This window comes from Manis javanica, chromosome 2 (assembly GCF_040802235.1).
Source record: "Manis javanica isolate MJ-LG chromosome 2, MJ_LKY, whole genome shotgun sequence".
NCBI lineage: Eukaryota > Metazoa > Chordata > Mammalia > Pholidota > Manidae > Manis > Manis javanica.
Genome location: NC_133157.1, coordinates 127575122 through 127595135, shown reverse-complemented (window position 1 = coordinate 127595135; position 20014 = coordinate 127575122). Strand labels below are relative to the sequence as shown.

At 42.6% G+C, this 20014-nt stretch overlaps 1 protein-coding gene across 3 annotated transcripts in view; it reads right to left on the bottom strand.

The window, feature by feature from the left end:
* The window catches only part of ITIH5 (inter-alpha-trypsin inhibitor heavy chain 5), an 85838-nt gene that overhangs the window by 29432 nt on the left and 36392 nt on the right, over window positions 1–20014 (bottom strand). For all 3 annotated transcript variants that reach the window (XM_073229352.1, XM_073229353.1, XM_037001353.2), the window contains exons 8-9: window positions 3383–3551; window positions 997–1306 (exon numbers count right to left, since the gene is read on the bottom strand). In XM_073229352.1, the coding sequence (XP_073085453.1) occupies window positions 997–1306; window positions 3383–3551 (479 nt within the window). The remainder of the gene's footprint in view (window positions 1–996; window positions 1307–3382; window positions 3552–20014) is intronic.

Sequence of the window (20014 nt, the reverse complement as noted above, 5' to 3'; positions counted from 1 at the left end):
AGGGTGACACAAGACAACAGATGTAGACAGGCCTGGCTCTACACATTACAAGGTCTTGATAAATGTTAGGTATTGATATTTTTAGTAGTATGACAGTACAGTTGACTTGTTTCAATGTAATTGCCTTTGCTTATGAACACATTAATAAGTCTCAATTCCGTTATACAATGCTTTAGATTATCCCTTTGAGTGTAGTATTGAATAATTTTGAAAACGCAGGAAGCAAAAAAGTGTTATTTAAGTCTTTGACCAAAATGCTGGGGGAAATGGTATCTAGCCTGACATCAAAAACTGAATCTTAATTGCCAGCCTTAGAGACCTTCAATTAGATTTATTGTAAATGAGTGTTCTTTGATTATGGCTATTAAATACCTGTAAATCTACCCAAATCTCACTTTTCCTTATAAATATGTATTATATATGTCATAAAATAGATTAAAGCATAGTCAGCACTTCCTCAAATCGACAGCAAAGTCATACCCCGTGTTTGGCAACATGATAATTGAGAAGGCACTAAACTAAGTTAGAACACCTAAGTTCTAATTTCTTCTCCACCTCAGAAAAACAATATAATCAGTGGCCAGTTTCAACCAGTCATTTGGCTTCAAGATAAAAATAGAGTCATTTAACTAGTGTGAAAGTCGAGATAGTGCTGCTCTTCTGACCCACCTTCGCAGGGTGGAACTGGAGTAAATATACTAGAAAGTGCCTTGAAATGTCCAGAAGGCAATCACAGCCATAAGGGCCAAAGGACACCTAACGTGGGATGGCCATTGACCAATGGTTTACACAGGGTTGCTCATTAAATCTGGTCAACCGATGATCATCCTCATTTTATAGATGAGAAAATCGAGGCACAGACCATCTTAAATCTTGCCTCAAGTCACAGAGCATCTGCCTGGTTCAAGCCCATTATGACAACTACCCGTATAGCATATTATGATCATGTCCAGCAGACTCAAGTTTAAGGAGCAGCAAGAAGACGGACGAACGGACCCGATGAGCTGTGAGCCCGCGTCGTCCTCCTCCTGAACACGCCGCGTGAGGCCACAGTTCTCCAGCGACAGCTTCTCCAGCAGCTTAAAGTTCACGTCGTTGCCAATGCCGATGGTGAAGATGCAGACTTGGCCTCGGGCGGCCTCCCTGGTGTTACTGAGAATCTTGACGGTGTTGACCTCCCCGGCAGTGGGTTTCCCATCCGTCAAGAAGACAAGGAGGGACACGCTGCGGTCTTCAATGTCGTTGTGGACCACGTAGCTAGTGAGCAGCCTGATGCCCTCCTGCAGGGCCCCGTTGATGTCTGTGCCTGTGGGACACCAAAGCAGGACAGCTCAAGCCTCTATGCTTGCCTCCTTCACCTCGGGCACCTGCCTGGCTGTGCTTCCCATGCAGCCGTTCAAGCATTAGCTGGAGGATGTGTGTGGGGAAAGCAGTCACCTGCATGTACGAGGTGTTTCCAGGTCACACTGCCTGTCTCGAAACATGGCAAATGTTTGCTGATTGAATAGCAATGGCACAAAATGATCCCCCTATAGGTAACCCCCTGAAGGAATCTGAGGGTAGCTTGGCTTAGAGGTCTTCAACACCTTAGCATTCACGGTTTCTACATCCTTTTCTGAGAACAGTTTGCAAAGGGCAGGAGGGGCTGGGTGCAGGGATTTGGAGGGAGAAACAGTCACAGAGGGAAAGAAAGGGCACAGAATGAGCAGGTGGGAGCAACAGGACGCAATCTCAGATGACTTCAAACGTGGCCTGGAGCTGGGGGGCAGGCTGAAGAACTAACTAGCCCTTTATCACTTTCACATCCTCTCCTTGCCTTGCTTCCTGCCCCTTCAGGATCACCTCTGCTTGTTAGAACCCCTACAACGTGAGGGCTTCAAATCTTACACCTCCTGCCCCTGCCATTTATCCTTGAGAGGTGCTTGTCATCGGCAGCTCTGATTACCGTCAGGGGACAGTGTGTGTGTTAGGTGCTGAACGCCTATTTGCTTGGCAAATGTAGACATGGATGGTTGGGTGGGTGAAGTTTGAAACGGCCAGCTGGCATGAGCTTTCTGAATCAGCTGAGAACTTCGTTCACCTCTGCTGTAGCTCTACCGCTACCAAGGGAAATCAGAGGGCTCACTGCACCCCTCTGTTTGTTTCCTTCTTCTGACTCCAGTGTTTTTTTGTCATGGAGATGAGATCTATATACCGAAAGCTTCACCCACTTTAGGTATACAATAATTTTTAGTAAATTTATAAATTTGTATATCCATCACCACACTCTTATTTTCCCTGCCTGGAGTGATTTCTATCTGCTTGGAAAATGTACCGTGTTTGAGTGAATCATAATTTCCCTCATTGCTTTACATCCTCCAGAATTTCTGGCTGAAAAACATACATGTCTATGTCTGTGCCAACACACTGATAATTCTTTCTTAGATGTATCTGAAGTAAGGGAAAGTTCCAGCTGAAAGAGCATTAACATTTCTTTGGGCTCATTAGCTTGCTTGCCTTTCTGAATGCCTGGCCTATTGTCATATCACCTCTGGATGTATGGGCATGGTCTAAAAGGCAGGTGTTTGTTTTCTCTTTAATCTAGAGCTTGGCAATGGTGCCACATCTTTCACTCCATTTTCAAGCCAAGGAAAGCCCAAGCAGAAGAATGGACTTAGCTTTCCTAATACAAGACACCAAAGGCACAGCAGGGCTTGGAATCAAACCTCTATTTAACCCGGGCATCCCTCACACACCTAACAACAGCGAGGCTGGCAACAATGGCTGACTTTCCGGCAGATGAAGGGACTTTCATCAAGCACAGCTGGGTAACACGCTCCTCTGATCTCTATCCTTCTTAGAATTCATTATGACCTTTTCTTTCCTCTGCACACTTACCCGGTCATCATATCCAAGCCCAGTGCACAAAGACTCAGAGTCCATTCCCTTGCCATCCCTAGCATTTTGCAGGCCATCTGGGATTCACACTCTGCTCACTCTGTTAGCACCCTGCCTAGAGGACTCGTGGTTCAGCCTCCTAAGGTGCTAATATTCAAGCCCTCAAAGCACTGAATCATCCATCTCTTTGGCCTTCATCCCCACTCAAACACAATTTACAAACACTGCTTCATTGTTTGGGATCCGTGAGATAAACCAGGAATGGCTCCAAAACCTATCAGGTATTTCCCCCCATAACTTACCTGACCACCTTAGTTTGGGGCCTGGAAGAGGAGAATTTACAGTTTTGGTGTTCAGAGAAACACAAGCTTCTGGGAAAGCTCTCATCTGTTATCTCCTTTCCTGTGATCAGCTTCAGCTTTCAAACCTACACCTCTTGGCAGAAAATTAGCTACTCACTCATTATCATGCCAAAGTGAATGGAAAGAGCAGGGTTCCTATTTACCTCCGTTGGGCGACATGTGGTGGATGTAGACTTTGCCGTCTCTGATGTTGTTGGGAGTAACTGATATCAAATAGTCCTTCCACACTTTGATCCGGTTGGAAAATCCAATGATACTGAAATGATCCTGGGGTCGTAGGTCGTGGAGAATCGTGAAAAGGGCATCCTTGGTCTAGGTAAACACAAAAGCAAAACCAGTCATGCCAAATGCATTCATCCACATTCCTTGGGACTTGGACTCTGAACATTAGGAACAATCCCTGGTTAAAATAAAGTGTCTACTGTGTAAAGGGACTTCGATAAGTGTTAAGAAACTTTGTCACCTAGAAGGAAAAAAAACAGCCAAAAAATATATTTAAAAATATATATATTTAAAAAAAGATCATAAGGAAAACATGTAAAACTCACAAAATCCCACCCACCTAGAGGCAGCCACTATTAAAAAGGCTACTGTAACACATACCCCTTCCTTTGTGTGTATATGTGTGCACATGTGCATGTGTATAATTTTTAATAAAATATGATGATATAGTATTTCATACTAAATAGGGGAAGGTGGCCAAAAAGTATAAACTTCCAGGTATAAGATCATGAAATATTGGGATGTACTGTGCAGCATGACCACTAGAGCTAACACGGCTGGATGATACGCAGGAACGCTGTTAAAGAAGTCCTAAGTGTTTTCATCACAAGGAAAGAACTTTTTTTCTCGTTTTTCTTTTGGTACCTGTATGAGATGATGAATGTTTACCAAACCTAACATGGTGATCATTTCACAACATATGTAAGTCATTAGCTTATATACCTTAAATTTCCATAGTGCTATCAATTATATCTCAATAAAACTGGAATAAAGATTAAGTGACAAAAAAAAAAAGAGCTGGCTCCATCTTCTGAGATTCTCTGTCACCTGATGCTCATGTCTGTTTGGCACCTATGATGCTGCACCATCGTTATTTCTTTGAGCTCTTTCCTTCCTTAGGACCTCTGCACCTACTGTTCCCTTTGCCCGGAATGCCTTCCTTACAGTCTTCACTCCTGCTGGGCCCTTCTCATCCTCTAGTTCTAGGCTTACATGCCGGTTCCCTGTCCCCTCAAGCATGGCACCCTGTTCTTTTCCTTGACAACATTATAGAGAGAATGCATATACTTACTTGTGCATGTACTTGACTGTCCAGCCAAGTCTGGGCTTCTGAGTACAGGATCTCTTTCTATCTTAGATTCTGTTTCAGGCCCAGCTGTGCCTGGTCATGTGACAGATCCTTGGTGCACAGTTCCTGAACAAGCCAAGGGTGAAGAAGCTGTCTATCTGTCACACTAGATAGGGAGCTCCTCAAGACTGCTGTCCCTTTGCCCTTCCTCACCCGCCCAACACAACAGCTTGCATGTTGAGTAAATGACAGAGAGAGAGAGATGTGTGGCATTCTCCTGAGGGAAGACAAAGGCAGTGAGGGCACTCTCCCTGTCCTTGAGAACCTAAGACATATGATATTAGAAGGTCAGTGTGTAGGAAACAGAGCTGACGGACAGGTGGTGTTAAAGTAAAAATGCTAAGTCTGATAATTGCACTAGATGATAAGGGCGCAGGGCCCTGAGCATTGACACTGACGGTTGGCCTGGAAGCTGGGGGCACCAGACTCTTCCAGCCAACACAAGCCCAGCTGGAGTGCCCGACAGCTCAGCATCTTTCCCAGCCAAGTCTCTAGACCCCTGAAAGTCCGAAGGTCCACAGCTGGGAGGTGACAGGATGCCAGCAAGCAGTGGACGTCTGAGATAGCACTGTCGGCAGCCCAGCTCTGAGGCAGGCACTTAGAAGTCTCCCAGCTGCCCCACTGGGGCGCAGGGCCAGCCGGGCTCCATGAGGCACAGGCGACTGCTGCTTGTTTAATGGCTGGCATCCTTTGGGATCCTTAAATAGTGTGCTAATGACTTCAGGAGGGGTTGGCCTAGCTCCTCTACGGCTATTTTTTTTCCCATTGGGATATTCTGCTTTAGGAATTGTTGTTCCAGTCCCCCCCACTTAGCCCGGCAACTCCAGGTTCCTTATGGCCTTGTAAGGCCGCAGCTGCAGCCTCCCTCACATGCACCAAGGGAATGCATGCCAGCCGGCTCACAGTTGCTCCACTTCCAGCTGCACTGGGACCTTTTGGATGGCCTCCTACCCCTCATCCCAAGGGACCTGGGCAGGAGCTGCCACTGTGGCCTGCACCATCCATTAACCCTTTATGGCTCCAACCCTCTCTACTTGGGCTTGTAGCTCAGGACCACCACAGAGAGGAGTGTCCAGAGAGGAGTAGATGTGAGCGGGCTTCAGCTAGTATTTCTGCACACTGTGTTTATATGCTGAAGATCAACAGAAACCTATTCAGACTTTTTCCAAGATTACAGCCCAGAGAACAGAGTAAGCACATTCCAGAAAGATCAGAGGAAGCCTAGAAAAACAGAGAATGTGTAACCCAAACTCACTTGAAGGCCTGAACTACCCTGTAGACAAAGGGGCATCACAGGCAGGGCTGGACTACATCCCCTTAAGGTCCCTCCCTAACCTGGGATTGTCTGATGGTAACTAAGAAGAGCTGTAGAGCGTTTCTGGGCAGACAGACAGACTCGGCTGCTCATCACCTACCCTGCAATGCCCTCTCCAACCAGCCGGACCTACAGGATGAGATACTGGATACCCCTCAAGCCATGTTCCTTGGATCTTCCCCACCCCCAAAGCTCCACCTAGTGGCCTTGCACCCTGGACAGAAGTTAATTCCAGCACTGCCTTAGGTTTATTATTAAGAAAGTCTTTTAATCTCTATCCATTTAAATTTTTTTCTGGAACAAGGCAGGATAGAAATTAATAACAGTAAACCCTGTTTCAGATTTTGTAGTCACTCCATATGGTTGGCAATGGTTCTGGTTCTAGCGGATCTTCAGGAAATAAAATTATATTGTCTCCCCTGATGGTGTCTGTGGGAAGGCGCAGAGCTGGTCACCTGGAGACACAGCCCCCTTTCCATTCTTTACATGCTGCTACCAGGGAAGAGAGTGGCCACGTGGCAGCTTTGTCCTGTGCACTTTGGGCCCCATACAAGCTCTCCTGGGGCAAGGATGGGGCCCTCCTCCCTCTTCCCTACAGAACTGAGCCCAAGCAGCTGCAGGCTCTTGGCACAGCCCTGGGGGTCAGCATTCCACTGTGCTAACCACTGTGTCATGAACGACTATGAAATATTTCCCAAGTCGAGAAGCATTATAAAGAGGCCCCAGAGTGAAACGTCAGCGGAGTCCATGAACAACCCAGTCACCTTCCCGCTCCTTCTGCTTCCATCGGGGTGCCCGCTGATGTGATATTTTCTCAGCTACTCTGTGCCTGAGCCAAACCACACTCAACAGGAACTCACTCTGACACAAAAGGCTTTTTGTACCACCGACCCTGGGTTCTTGGACATAATTCAAGGGGAGCCCGTGACATCACAGGAGAAATCCAAGTTCAAGGGTATTAGATATTAGCCTTTCTGTGTTTTCAGCAGAATGGTGGTGCTGTTCTCTATGCAGTCCTGTACTTGCCTCATTCTAAAATGTTTACCAAGGATGGACATTTTCTCTCTGATTGGTCCACACAGTCCTTTTGCATGAACCCAAGAGAAAAATCATCTATGATGAACAGTTTAAAAGAATCCAGCAAAGAAACCTAAGATCTTCTAAAAGTCTGATTTGAGCCATGAAAGAGAACTGTGACCAGCAGATACATACCATGAGCACAGTCCTAAGTTTCTGAGTGATAATACTGGGAAACAGAACGCACCCAATACAAACTATGGCTACAGGTCAGCCTTCTCCCTTTCTCAGGTGGTAGAGGTAATGGGCATGGGAGGGGAGAAGGGGAGCATGTCTATACTGTCCCCCTGTTAGCCTGTAGTCCTTCTGATGCCAGTGGGGGCAAAGCCTGGAGTTCCCGGGTGTCCTGCTCCTGCTGGTAGGGCATCACTGTACTCATTCTATTGGAAGGCACAGACAAAAATTTATTAAAAGTCTGTGACTCCATCAAAGTTTGCAACATCAGATCCTCCCTGCAACTAACTGTCTAAGCCCAAAACAAGGCGAACGGACAGACCCACCACCCCAGCATGGCCCTGGGGCCTCTAAGGGTGCCCGTGCACGGCGCTGCGTCAGGTCGCCCTGGACTCGTGTCATGGCTAAGATCAGAGTGGCCATGACTTGCCAGCAGGTGTTGCCTGTGTTCACAGACCAATTATGCTTCAGTGGCAGTATTTCAAGACCTTGGTATTTCAAGATCACAAAAGAGTATTTTGTAAGAGGCAGCAGAATCTTCTGTTTACACAACACATGTCTTTCAATGATTTGAAGGAATTCAAATCTTCATTTCTACAAAATGAAATGATTTCTGAAATGTTATTGCAACTGACCCACCAATAATCAGGTTTTTAAAAAAATCCCACCTTTAGGAGCAAGGTGATAGATAAAGGCCATTTCTTTGCAATATATTCTGTTTATATCGTTGTTACATTTCGTGGCAACCAGTTGGTTTTAGAAAAGAAACCAAACTATTAAAATATAATGTTATTGCACTGGCTACAGTCCAAGGATTCTTCCAGAGGCCATGCAAATGCCTCACTGCCTCCTGGCTTTCTCCTGTAAACAGCTTCTGAAATGAACCACATTATACAGTATACATTAAAAATAGAAAATTTAAACTCTCATATAAGAAACATTAAAGTATCCAAAAAAGGTGTCTGTCAAATTTGAGGAGTCTTGTTGTAAGAAACTAAAACTATTTTTATATGAGCCAACATGTTCTTCTTGGAGAAAGAAAGAATAGCAACTGATACATTTTCTTTATATAAATTGTTTGGGATAGAAATCATTAAACCTTTCAATATTTTATAACAGTTTAGTAAATGCTAAATATTAACTTGAAATTTCACCTAGAAGTAGATGCAGAAAACACTATTTCTATGGCCTCTATGGCTTAATGTTCACCTATTATGAAGAGCATATTTACTAAATGAAGCACAATTATATGTCTCCTGTATTTAAAAATATATGATGTTCTTATAATTTCCTTTATTATTTGAATTCTAATTTCAAATACTCTTTCAGTGCAGTACTGTGCTAGATTATACTACAGCTCTGGTCCCAATTACCTATTTACTTATATGTTTACCACATTTATGTAAAAGGATAAAATAGTTGTTTCTTCACAGCCAGACAAAAGCACCTTTTCAGTGAAGGTTCAGATCTTAATGCCAATTATTACTTCAGGACTAGTTCTAAAAGAGAATGGTTTCTAAAGACTAAATTCTGGCTAAATTCAGCCTTATTAAAAAAGAAATTCTGAATAGGTTTAGATATCAGGACATCTTATGCAATATAAACATAACTATCTGTCATTAGTCTTTGTGTTTGGATAACATTAACTTGAGAAGAGAGCCATTGCTCATATTAATGTTCTGGCTAATGTTCAGATTCATTACCTAATATTTGACTTTGTTTGACAAATGTATGAAATATTTACCTAATAATGTCATTGTACATTTTTCTAAAAGGCTCTTTGCCAGTAACATTTCTTTGATTCTTTATGACGTATTAAACACATCCATTTTTCATGCTTGATGTTGTAAATAAGACTCAGAACAGATCATTTGTCCACTTCTCTTCATGTGGGAAGTTGGTACTTCTCAGGATTCACCCTCACTGTTGATCCCACACTTCCCACTCTGGCCAGAATACAGCCATCCTGCTGCCATCTGCGGGCTCCTGGAGGCCATTGGCAGAATGGCTTCTGCTCTGGTGGGAAGTGGAGGAGAGGATACGGACCAAGAGGAGCTCACGGATACTATTAGATCTTTGTAACTTGTGTCCTTCTGCCATGCTGTGAGATGACTGGCTTCTTGGTCCCCCATGCCTGGTCTAAATGCAGATGGTTATATCGCCTGACTGCACACTGGATTCTGGAGCCTGCCTGCTTTGTTTCTACAGGTTATTTGGCATCTGTAGAAACCCATTCCTCTTTCCTCATGATCCTTTTCATGACTCCTGTTTCCCTGGAGTAGACCCACCCTGTGCCACTCACTCTCAGCCCAGGGATGCCTTAATGAACATCATGGACATTACAAAAAGATACAGAGGGCCTGAGAAAAAGCCACGCTCAATGTGAAATTGTGGAACAATTAAAGGGGAAGTCCATACATCCTCTCAGCACCTGCAGACTGCATATACAAGACAATATCTAGAGAAGTGGAGCCACCCCCCACCTGTGTCACTTTCCATTGTCTCATACTCTCAGACACACCATGAGACTGGAAGGGGAGATTTTTGTTGCAGGAGGGAAGAGATTCTAAAACCCAGTGACCTTAATTTCTGGGGGCTGGGGAGGATCTTTGGTTACTTTTGCTTCTAAATTTTGGTTACCTGCATCCTCACATGCAGTACCCCCCAGAGGGTCCAGAGTGGAGCAGGCAGGGCATCGCTTCTGCCCACTGCTTCACTGAGCAGGGGCCTGTCAAGGGCTCCGACTTCAGCAAGGGCCGCAGCTCACCACCCCATCTCTGAGCACAGGAGACTGAATCCCAGGCCCCAGTATGGGGACAAGCAGCTCCCTGGCGGTGGGGGTGGGGTGGGGTGGGAGGTTTGCATCACGCAGAGCTCATCACATGACCTCAGTTTTGTTTTCCTTCTTAGAATCACTGGTGGTCTCTGCTTACTTACCAGCTCTGCTCTGCACTTAAAAGGCTTGTTATGATTTATCTGCCTCTCCAAATGCTCTTATCAGGATGGTTTTCGAGATATCTTATCCAAAATACTACCAGAACCTTCCAGCTTGAATGTTTCATTCTTGTTTCATGCCTTCTTTCATGGTTTTCCCCAACCAAAAATTCCCTCCCTCCTTTCCTGCCAAGAAAATTGTATCCCACCTGCAAGGACGAGTTCCTGTGTCACTGCCGTCATTCAGTTTTGATGACTCTCTCAAGCTCTTTCTGCCCCCAAAATTACTTCCATTGTCTACATGACATGTTGGCCTTGATTCCTGAATCTCTCTGCCAGCAAAATCCAAGGACCTTAATTAAAGTGGCTTAAATATGATGCTTCTTGCATATCTACATTTTCTCTTGCCGCATGTTTCACACATGGTTTCTCTGTTGGGACCCTCTCTCTTCTCAGCCAATCCACTTAATCAACTTCTTTAAGACTCACTCAACTCTCCCCTCCTCTGAGAAACATTCACTATCCCTGCTCCACCTAAGAAGAACTGATAGGTGCCCCCACCGTGCCATGCCTGGACCTCAGCTGATATCTCCATTAAGGAAGCACATGGCATGCAATTTTCACAGGGCTTTTCTCCTCTGGACCTCTTAAGATAAAGGCTCTGTCTTATTTATCTTTGTATCCCCTTTGCCTAGTACCTCTCCCATAGGTACTAGGGATAAATAAATCAATGTTTATTTTATTCTTTGAGAATCTGATGTCTACAGTTAAAGCCAAGATGTGCTCCTGAGGAAGAGTCAGGTGTCCTGCACAAGAGAAAGGGTGACTGCTGCACCTGCATGGGCAGCCCTTGGGAATGCCACCCCACAGCGGGTTCCATCAGCCAGCCACAGGTATGCATCCTGGGAGGAACAGAGCTTTCCAACACTCTGATGAGCACTTCCACATTGCTTGTCTTATTTAGTCCTCTTTGACTTATAGAGGTTAGCTTGCTGTTACTCACAGCAAAGTTTCTTTTGAGGCCCTATCTAGCCCTTTACAGAGAGAATCTGCCAATCCCAACTGGAGATACTTAGTGCAGGATTAGGAGGCCAGGAAGGGGAAGCTAGGCTTTTGGTTAGAGTAGGACCGGGCTTTCAGATGTTGGCAAGACCTGTAACCTGAACTAATAATGCAGGAGTACTTAAAGCTCCATATTGTTCATTTTTTCTTTGTATGATAGCCACATAGTGCCTTCCTTCAGAGACCTTCAAAACTTTTTTACATTACTTCATTTGGGAAAATCTTAACTGACTCAACAACAAAAAATGTTAAATGGGTGCCTCCAATTTATTTAATATTATCTATAGTATCATTGTCAAAGAGCTGCCTTTTTTCAAACAAAAAAATCCAAATTTTCATTAGTGGCCTAAGGGAAAAATATTTTGCCCTCTGCCCATTATTTATTTCCTCATATTGTGAGTCAGTCAAAAAATACCAGCTCTCCCCACTGCATTCTGTTCACTGTCCCAAGTCCCAGATCTCTGTTTTGCAATGTATTTCTGAAATACATATCGGCTGGTGGCAATACTTGGAGAAGAGCAGCCCAGTAGATGATAATAAATATTATCAATTGAAAAGATTTCTAGCCACAAGCCAATTAGTCATCACTCTGGGCCAGGGGTCAGCAAACTATGGCCTGGGGGCCAAATCCAGATTGCTGCCTATTTTTAATAAATACACTTAAATAAATATGTGGGTGGAACACATCACACCCATTTCTTTGCATATTGCCTGCAGCCAACTTTGTACTGCAATGTGTAAAACATAAGGACTAGTTGCCACTATTAGTGACTGATAGGCTCCACAGGGATGGCTTAGCCTGCAAAGCTTAGGATACTTACTATCTGTCCTTTCAGTGAAAGTTTGCTGACCCTGATTCCAGAAAACTGCAAAGGGGAAAGCTAGACATTTCCAGTGTTACTGAAGGCATGCTTTCAGATGCTGACAGCAAGGCCTGCAGCCTGGAAAGGTGACACAGGAGGACTGGACCCTTACACTGTCCATGTTTTCTGACAGCCTTAGTGGCTTCCTCTGAGACCCTCCAAATTCCTTAGACATGCTCCCCTGTGGTTTGCTTGCACCCTCCTTTCTGAGTTTGCTCACTTGTTCAGGGACCTCTCCTCCTAACCAGCCCATAGCTGTCCGAGAACCTTCTGGGCTCTGCAGGTCTGGCCTAGCATTCTTCCAGGCTACTCAGTGCTCCTCAGACCACATGCTCTTAAAGAGGGTGGCTCGAATGAAGGTCCCATCAGACATCGCTGGGCCTCACAGCCACCTATCTTTTCTCATCCATGCATCTGTTGTCTCTATGCCTGCACCCAGTCCAAATCACAAAAGGGAAAGAAATCTGTCCCTGTACCCGCCCAAGGTGTTCTTAGAGTTAACTAATAAAGCACTAACAGTTAACTCTGCATCAGAGCATAACAGCTCCACTAGTTTTTCACATCGCCAAGCAGCTGGCTGAGGCCTCAGGGCAGCTGACATCTGTGTGCACCCACCCGAGATGGGCCGCAATCCCCATCACACCACTTGACGGTAAGAACAGGTAGAGTCTGAAACCTTGAGAGGTGGCCTAAAGCTATGCGGAGATTGAGATTGGCATACAATGGCACAGACTATGGGAACAAACTGGCAGAAAGTTAGAGCATGAAAGATACCTGGTAAATTAGACACTGCAAGCTCCTTTAGATAAAAGTAAAAGTAGTGGGTCTAATTATATAGATTAGGGGAAAGAGGAAGAAGAACATGCAGATCTTGGTCAAGGGAAAGTGTGTTTAACAGACATATTTTCCTCAATGTGCCCATGGACATGCATGTTTGTCAGTGACCATGCTTGAAGCATGCAACTAATAAGAAGAAAAAGGTTGACCCCAATCACATTTTTTTGGTGCTCTTAGCTTCTCCTCTCACTGAAAACTTTTAAAAGCTCATATTGAGAGATGGAAATCTTGCCTGATGTAGCACCAGAGCCATCTCTCAACACATTCGTTGGCAAAAGCACAGTGGGACAGAAAACAGTGGCAAGCCCCATGCCAGCAACCTGCAGGGCATCCCGTGGCTGCCCCCAAGCTGGTTACATCCTGGCTCCCAGGCTTATATTCCCACCAGTAATAGGACCAGAACCAGAAAATATCAGAAGCACACAGCTTTATGTGCTCTCCAGGTACTGATATACCCTTTACTGAAAATATATTTTAAAGTTAAATGATCTTCACAGTTCTTCACAGATCAACTGTTCAAGTAATTATTTTGCCCTAGGTCCTACACAGTGATGGGCACAGGGCACTGTTTTAGGCCCTCAAAGAGGAGGGGTGCCAAGAACATCCAGGAAAACAGTGAAGATGTTGGCAGCACACCCGAGCTGCCGAGCCCATGGACACATCACGAAAGCCCTGGGCTTGGGGTAATTTTCTTCTCCACCAGTGGACATAATAATGTAGATAATACTCCACGAAGGCTAACTAAGCTTTTCACTCAGTGCTGTGGCCTTAGACAAGCTAGGAGCTGCTGGGACAGCAGTTTTCAAAACCACTCAAGGCTGCAAGGGGCTTTAGAAATTGCCTAGAGGCTGCTGACATGTGTTTGGCTGTCCAGGGTGGTTCTCCTGCAAAGAGGCCATGCTGTAGCTTAGAAGCCAGCCAAGTGTATGCCAGGCTTTCAGTGCCTAGCAAGGAATGTGATTTTAACATCCAGAAATGAAGGAAGAGGAGAGAAGAACAGATGGAATGACATGCACCCTGACACTGCTCTTACACAAAGCAAGGAATTCCCTCCTGAAGGGCAGCCTTCTCAAATGGGGCTTGAAATGTCAAGCTGCACTGACCTTTTTGCACCCCTATGTTGCACAGGAGAGCACCGCTCCATCACACCACTACTTGCACCGACATGATAGCACTGCAGTTCAACTCATGGGCTTCAGAGTCAGACCTGGCTTGGGAGCCTGGCCCTGCTATTTACTAGCTGAGTTATCTACCTTTGCAAAGCCTCAGTTTCTCCATCAGTAAAATGGAGATCAAAACCAAATTGCTATAAAGGTTAAATATCCTTTTATATGATAATTCATGTAATACCTTTGGTATTCACTAGTAATACCTACTAATGCCTAGTAGGTTGAAAATGCTCCATGCTATATTTCTAAGAAGTGCTCAAGTTATGCGATCACTAATGGTAAGTCTAGGAGATCCTGATTTAGTTCACTGGTTTTTCTCTACATAATTTGAGGCAGGATTTATCTTTCTGGGGATTATTAAGTAAGAAGATTCTTAATAGTTCTCCCAGCAGCAGTGGAAGAAAACAGGATGGTCTGAGTTTGAGGTTAAACCTGAAATGACTCAGGTACCTGAAGATGTGATTCCGAGCTACTGTAGGCTGTGGGTGGCGAATGGCCTTTGTATGAAGATGCAGTAGAACTGACTGCTTTTTACCATTTGGTGTTTCTTAATATTTATTAGGAAATAATTTAAATATTACAATTTTGTTGTTTTCTAAAAATGCATACTATAGAAATTGTAATATTATTTTTAAAAATTTTATTACTATTTTTATTATCAAATGTCCATCACAGTGGTTCAACAGCCACCCTCCCTGGTTTTAATTTGCATTTCCCTGATAATTAGCAATGTGAAGCATCTTTTCATGTGCCTGTTGGTCATCTGAATTTCTTCTTTGGAGAAGTGTCTGTTCATATCCTCTGCCCATTTTTAATTGGGTTACTTGCTTTTTGTTTGTTGAGGTGCGTGAGCTCTTTATATAATTTGGATGTCAACCCCTTGTCAGACATGTCATTTATGAATATATTCTCCCATACTGTAGGATGTCTTTTTGTTCTGCTGATGGTCTTCTTTGCTGTATAGAAGCTTTTTAGTTTGATATGGTCCCATTTGTTCATTTTTGCTTTTGTTTCCCTTGCCTGAGGAGATGTGTTCAGGAAAAAGTTGCTTGTTTATTTTCAAGAGAGTTTTGCCTATGTTTTCTTCTAAGAGTTTTATAGTTTAATGACTTATATTCAGGTCTTTGATCCATTTCGAGTTTACTTTTGTGTATGGGGTTAGACAATAATCCAGTTTCACTTTCTTACATGTAGCTGTCCAGTTTTGCCAACATCAGTTGTTGAAGAGGCTGTCTTTTCCCCATTTTATATTCATGGCTCCTTTATCACACATTAATTGACCATATATGCTTGGGTTTATATCTGGTCTCCCTATTCTGTTCCATTGATCTATGGGTCTGTTCTTGTGCCAGTACCAATTTGTTTTGATTACTGTGGCTTTGTAGTAGAGCTTGAAGTCAAGGAGAGTATACCCCCAGCTTTGTTCTTCTTCTCAGGATTGCTTTGGCTATATGGGGTCTTTTGTGGTTCCAAATGAATTTTAGAACTATTTGTCCTAGTTCACTGAAGAATGCTGTTGGTATTTTGACATTGTACTGAATCTGTAAATTGTTTTGGGAAGGATGGCCATTTTGACAAATGTTAATTCTTCCTATCCATGATCATGGGATAGATTTCCAGTTTTTTGATGTCTTCTTTAATTTCTCTCATGAGGTCTTGTAGTTTTCAGAGTATAGGTCTTTCACCTTCTTGGCTAGATTTATTCCTAGGTATTTTATTCTTTTTGATGCAGTTGTAAATGGAGTGTTTTCCTGATTTCTCTTCCTGCTAGTTTGTTGTTAGTATATAGGAATGCAACAGATGTCTATGTATTAATTTTTTATCCTGCAACTTTGCTGAATTCAGTTATTAGATATAGTAGTTTTTTGGTGGATTCTTTAGGATTTTCTATGTACAATATCATGCCATCTGCAAAGAGTGACAGTTTAACTTCTCCTTACCAGTTTGGATGCCTTTTAACTCTGTGTTGTCTGATTGCTATGCTAGGACATGTAGTATTATGTTGAATAAAAGTTGGGAGAGTAGGCATCCTTGTCTTTTCCCAATCTTAGAGGAAAAGCTTTCAGCTTTTTGCTGTTAAGTGTGATCTTGGCTGTGGGTTTGTCATATATGGCCTTTATTATGTTGAGGTAGTACCCTCTATATCCATTTTATTGAGAGTTTTTATCATGAATGGATGTTGAATTTTGTCAAATGCTTTTTCATCATCTATTGAGATGATTATGTGGTTTTTACCCTTCTTTTTGTTAATGTGTATAGTACTGATTGATTTTCAAATATTGTACCATTCTTGTATCCCTGAAATAAATTCAGTTGGTCATGATGAATGATCTTTTTTATGTATTTTTGGAAGTATTCTCTCCTCTTCTACTTCTTGGAATGCTTTAAGAAGGGTGAGTATTAGCTTTCCTTTAAATGTTTGGTAGAATTTGGCTATGAAGATGTCTGGACCTATAGTTTTATTTGAGGGGAGTTTTTTGATTACCACTTCAATTTCATTGCTGGTAATTGGTATATTCAGATTTTCTGTTTCTTCCTGGGTCAGTCTTGGAAGGTTATATTTTTCTAGGAAGTGGTCCATTTCTCCTACATTGTCCAATTGGCATATACTTTTTCACAGTATTCTCTAATAAGTTTTTGTATTTCTGCAATATCCATTGTGATTATTCCTTCTTCATTTCTGATTTTGTTTATGTGTGTATACTCTATTTTTTTCTTGATAAGTCTGGCTAGTTTTTTAGCTATTTTGTTTATTTTCTCAAAGAACCAGCTCCTGGTTCATTAATTTTTTTCTATTGTTTTATTTTTCCCTATTTTATTTATTTCTGTTCTGACCTTTATTATGTCCCTCCTACTGACTTTGGGTTTCTTATGTTCTTCTTTTTCTAGTTTCTTTCATTGTGATTTTAGACTGTTAATTTAGGATTGTTCTTGTTTCTTGAGGTAAGCCTATACTGCCATGTACTTTCCTCTTAGAACTTTCTTTGCTGCATCTCACAGATTTTGGGCTGTTGTGTTTTTGTTTTCATTTGTCTCCATGTATTGCTTGATTTATGTTTTGTTTGTTGATGCATTGATTATTTAGATGCATGTTGTTTAGCTTCCATGTGTTTATAAGTCTTTCTGTTTTCTTTGTGTAATGTATTTCTAGTTTCATACCACTGTGGTCTAAGCTGCTTGGTACAATTTCAATCCTTTTGAATTTATTGAGGCTCTGTTTGTGGCCTAGTATGTGATCTATTCTGGAGAACATTCCATGTACATTTGAGAAAAATGTGTATCCTGCTGCTTTTGGGTGGAGTGTTCTGCATATATCTGTTAAGTCCACTTGATCTAATGTATTGTTTGGTGCCTCTGTTTCCTTATTTTTTTGTCTGGTTGATCTACTGATGTGAATAGTGTGTTAAAATCTCCTAAAATTAATCTATTTCTCCTTTAATTCTGTTAGTATTTGTTTTACATTTTTAGGTGCTCCTGTGTTGGATGCATAGATATTTATGATGGTTATATCCTCTTGTTGGACTGACTCCTTCATCATTATGTAATGTCCTTCTTTGTCTCATTACTTTCTTTGTTTTGAATTCAATTTTGTCTGATATAAGTACTTCTACTTCTGCTTTTTTCTCCCTATTATTTGCATTTAATATCTTTTCCCATCCTTCACTTTTAGTCTGTTTATGTATTTGGATCAGAAATGAGTCCTTTGTAGGCAACATATAGATGGGTCTTGTTTCCTTACCCATTCTGCCACTCTTATGTCTTTTGATTGGTGCATTCAGTCCATTTACATTTAAGGAGATTATTGATAGATATGTACTTATTGCCATTTTATTAATTGCCTTCTGGGTGTTTTTCATAGCTCCCCTCTGTTCCTTTCTTCCTCTCTTATTCTCTTCTCTTGTTATTGATGGTTTTCTTAAATGTTGTAATTGGATTTCTCTTTTTTAAATGTATTTATTTATTTTTGGGTGTGTATTTATTGTAGGCTTTAGTTTAATATTTAGCAAAGGTTCAAGGATAGCTTCCATAGTATATAATAATTTATCTTAAATTGCTGATTACTCTATTTAAACACAATCTAAAGGTACTTTTTTTCTCTTCTTCTTCTTCTCCACATTTTTCATATTAGATGCCTTAATCTGCACTTTTTATGTATTCCTTGACTGATTTTGTGTATATTTGATTTTGCTTCTTTTGTTTCATTCTAATTTCATACTTTCCTGGTAATTTGTTGGTTCACTACCTTTTCTGAGAGTTTATTTTCACTGGTGAAACATATTTAGCCTTAGGGTCATTTCCATTTATAGCAGAGTCTCTTTAACGTATCCTGTAGGGCTAGCTTAGTGGTGGCGAATTCCTTCAACTTTTGTTTACCTGGAAACTGTTTAATACCTGCTTCAAATTTAAATGACAATCTTTCCAGGTAGAAAATTCTTGGGTGGAGGTCAGTCTGTGTCAGTATGTTAAATATATCATGCCACCCCTTTCTGACCTGCAGAGTTTCTGTTGAGAAGTCTGCTGATAGTCTGATAGGATTTCCTTTATAAGTTATCTTTTTTTGCTCTCTCTCTGGCTGCTTTCAACACTCTCTCCTTATCCTTGATCTTTGCCATTTTAATTATTACGTGTCTTGGTGTTGTCTTCCTGGGGTTCCTTTTGTTAGGAGATCTCTGCACTTCCATGACCTGAGTGTCTATTTCCTTCCCCAGATTGGGGAAGTTTTCAACAATTATTTCCTTAAATAGACTCTATATCCTTTTGTCTTTCTCTTCTACTTCTGGTACCCCTGTTATGCGAATTTGTTTCATCTAGATTGGTCACCCAGCTCTCTTATCATTCTTTTGTTCCTAGAGATCCTTTTTTTCTCTCTGTTCCTCGGCTTGTTTTCCTGTTCTCTAGTTTTTACTTCATTTACCATCTCCTCTACATGACCTAATATACTTTTAAATCCCTACATTGTGTATTTCATTTCAGATACTGTTTTCTTCAGCTCTGAGTGGCTGTTTTTCAGGTTTTCTCCCTCTCTTTGTTGAAGTCCTCCCTGAGATCTTGAATACTTTTTTGTAAATCTGTGAGCATGTTTAGATTTCTATTTTGAAGTCTTTATCAAGAAGATTGGTGATATATGTTTCATTTAGCCCTCTTTTGGGTTTCTGACTTGTAATTTTGTTTAGATCAAATTCCTCTACCTGCTCATTTTTGTCAGGGATTCTGTGTTTCTTCCTTTATATTAGATATCTCTGCTATGCCTTCTGGTCTATGGAGTAACAGCTTTTTGAAGAAGGTGTGCTACGGTGCCCAGAAGCTCAAGATTCTTTACTCTCTAGTGCCTGGTTCTATTTTTGTGAGGGCCCCAATTGTTGGGGTGCCATAGGTTGGGCACCTTTCTGTCTGGCATCTGCAGTGGTCCAAGTCTGGGTGAGCAGTTTGCTGGAGATGCTGTCTTTGTGATCAGCTCAGGAAACTCTGTTGTGCTCAGTTTGGCCAGGCTGCCCTCTGCCTGGCCTGCAACAATGGTGGGGCTGCAGGGTTAATGGGGTGGTGAGACCAATGTGCCACAGCCAAACATGCAATACTGGGTTTGGACCCAGCAAGGAGGAAGGAGCTCCTGGGGCTGGCTCCTCCAGGCACCTCTCTGATTGGGCTGAAATGGAGCCAAGCAAGCTGGAAGGGTCTCCCTCTGCCTGCCAGGCAGCAAAGTCTGATGCTGCCACTGGGTCAAGTGGGCTGTCTGTCATCAGTGCATGCAGGGAGGAGACTCAGGGCTGCATTGACAGCAAGGAGAATGGAGTGTCTCAGGCTCCCAAGAGTTCCCGATTCGTTGGGCCAAGGAAGGGCTGATGAGGTATCCATACCTCCACCCACCCTTTCTCCTTAGGAGAGAGTTCCATCCAATCCTTGTCACCTCTGGTACCCCTTCCACTGCTGACAAGTCTTTAAACTACCTCCTCTGCTTTGGATCTCTGGACTCATGGAGCCTACCTGGTCCTACC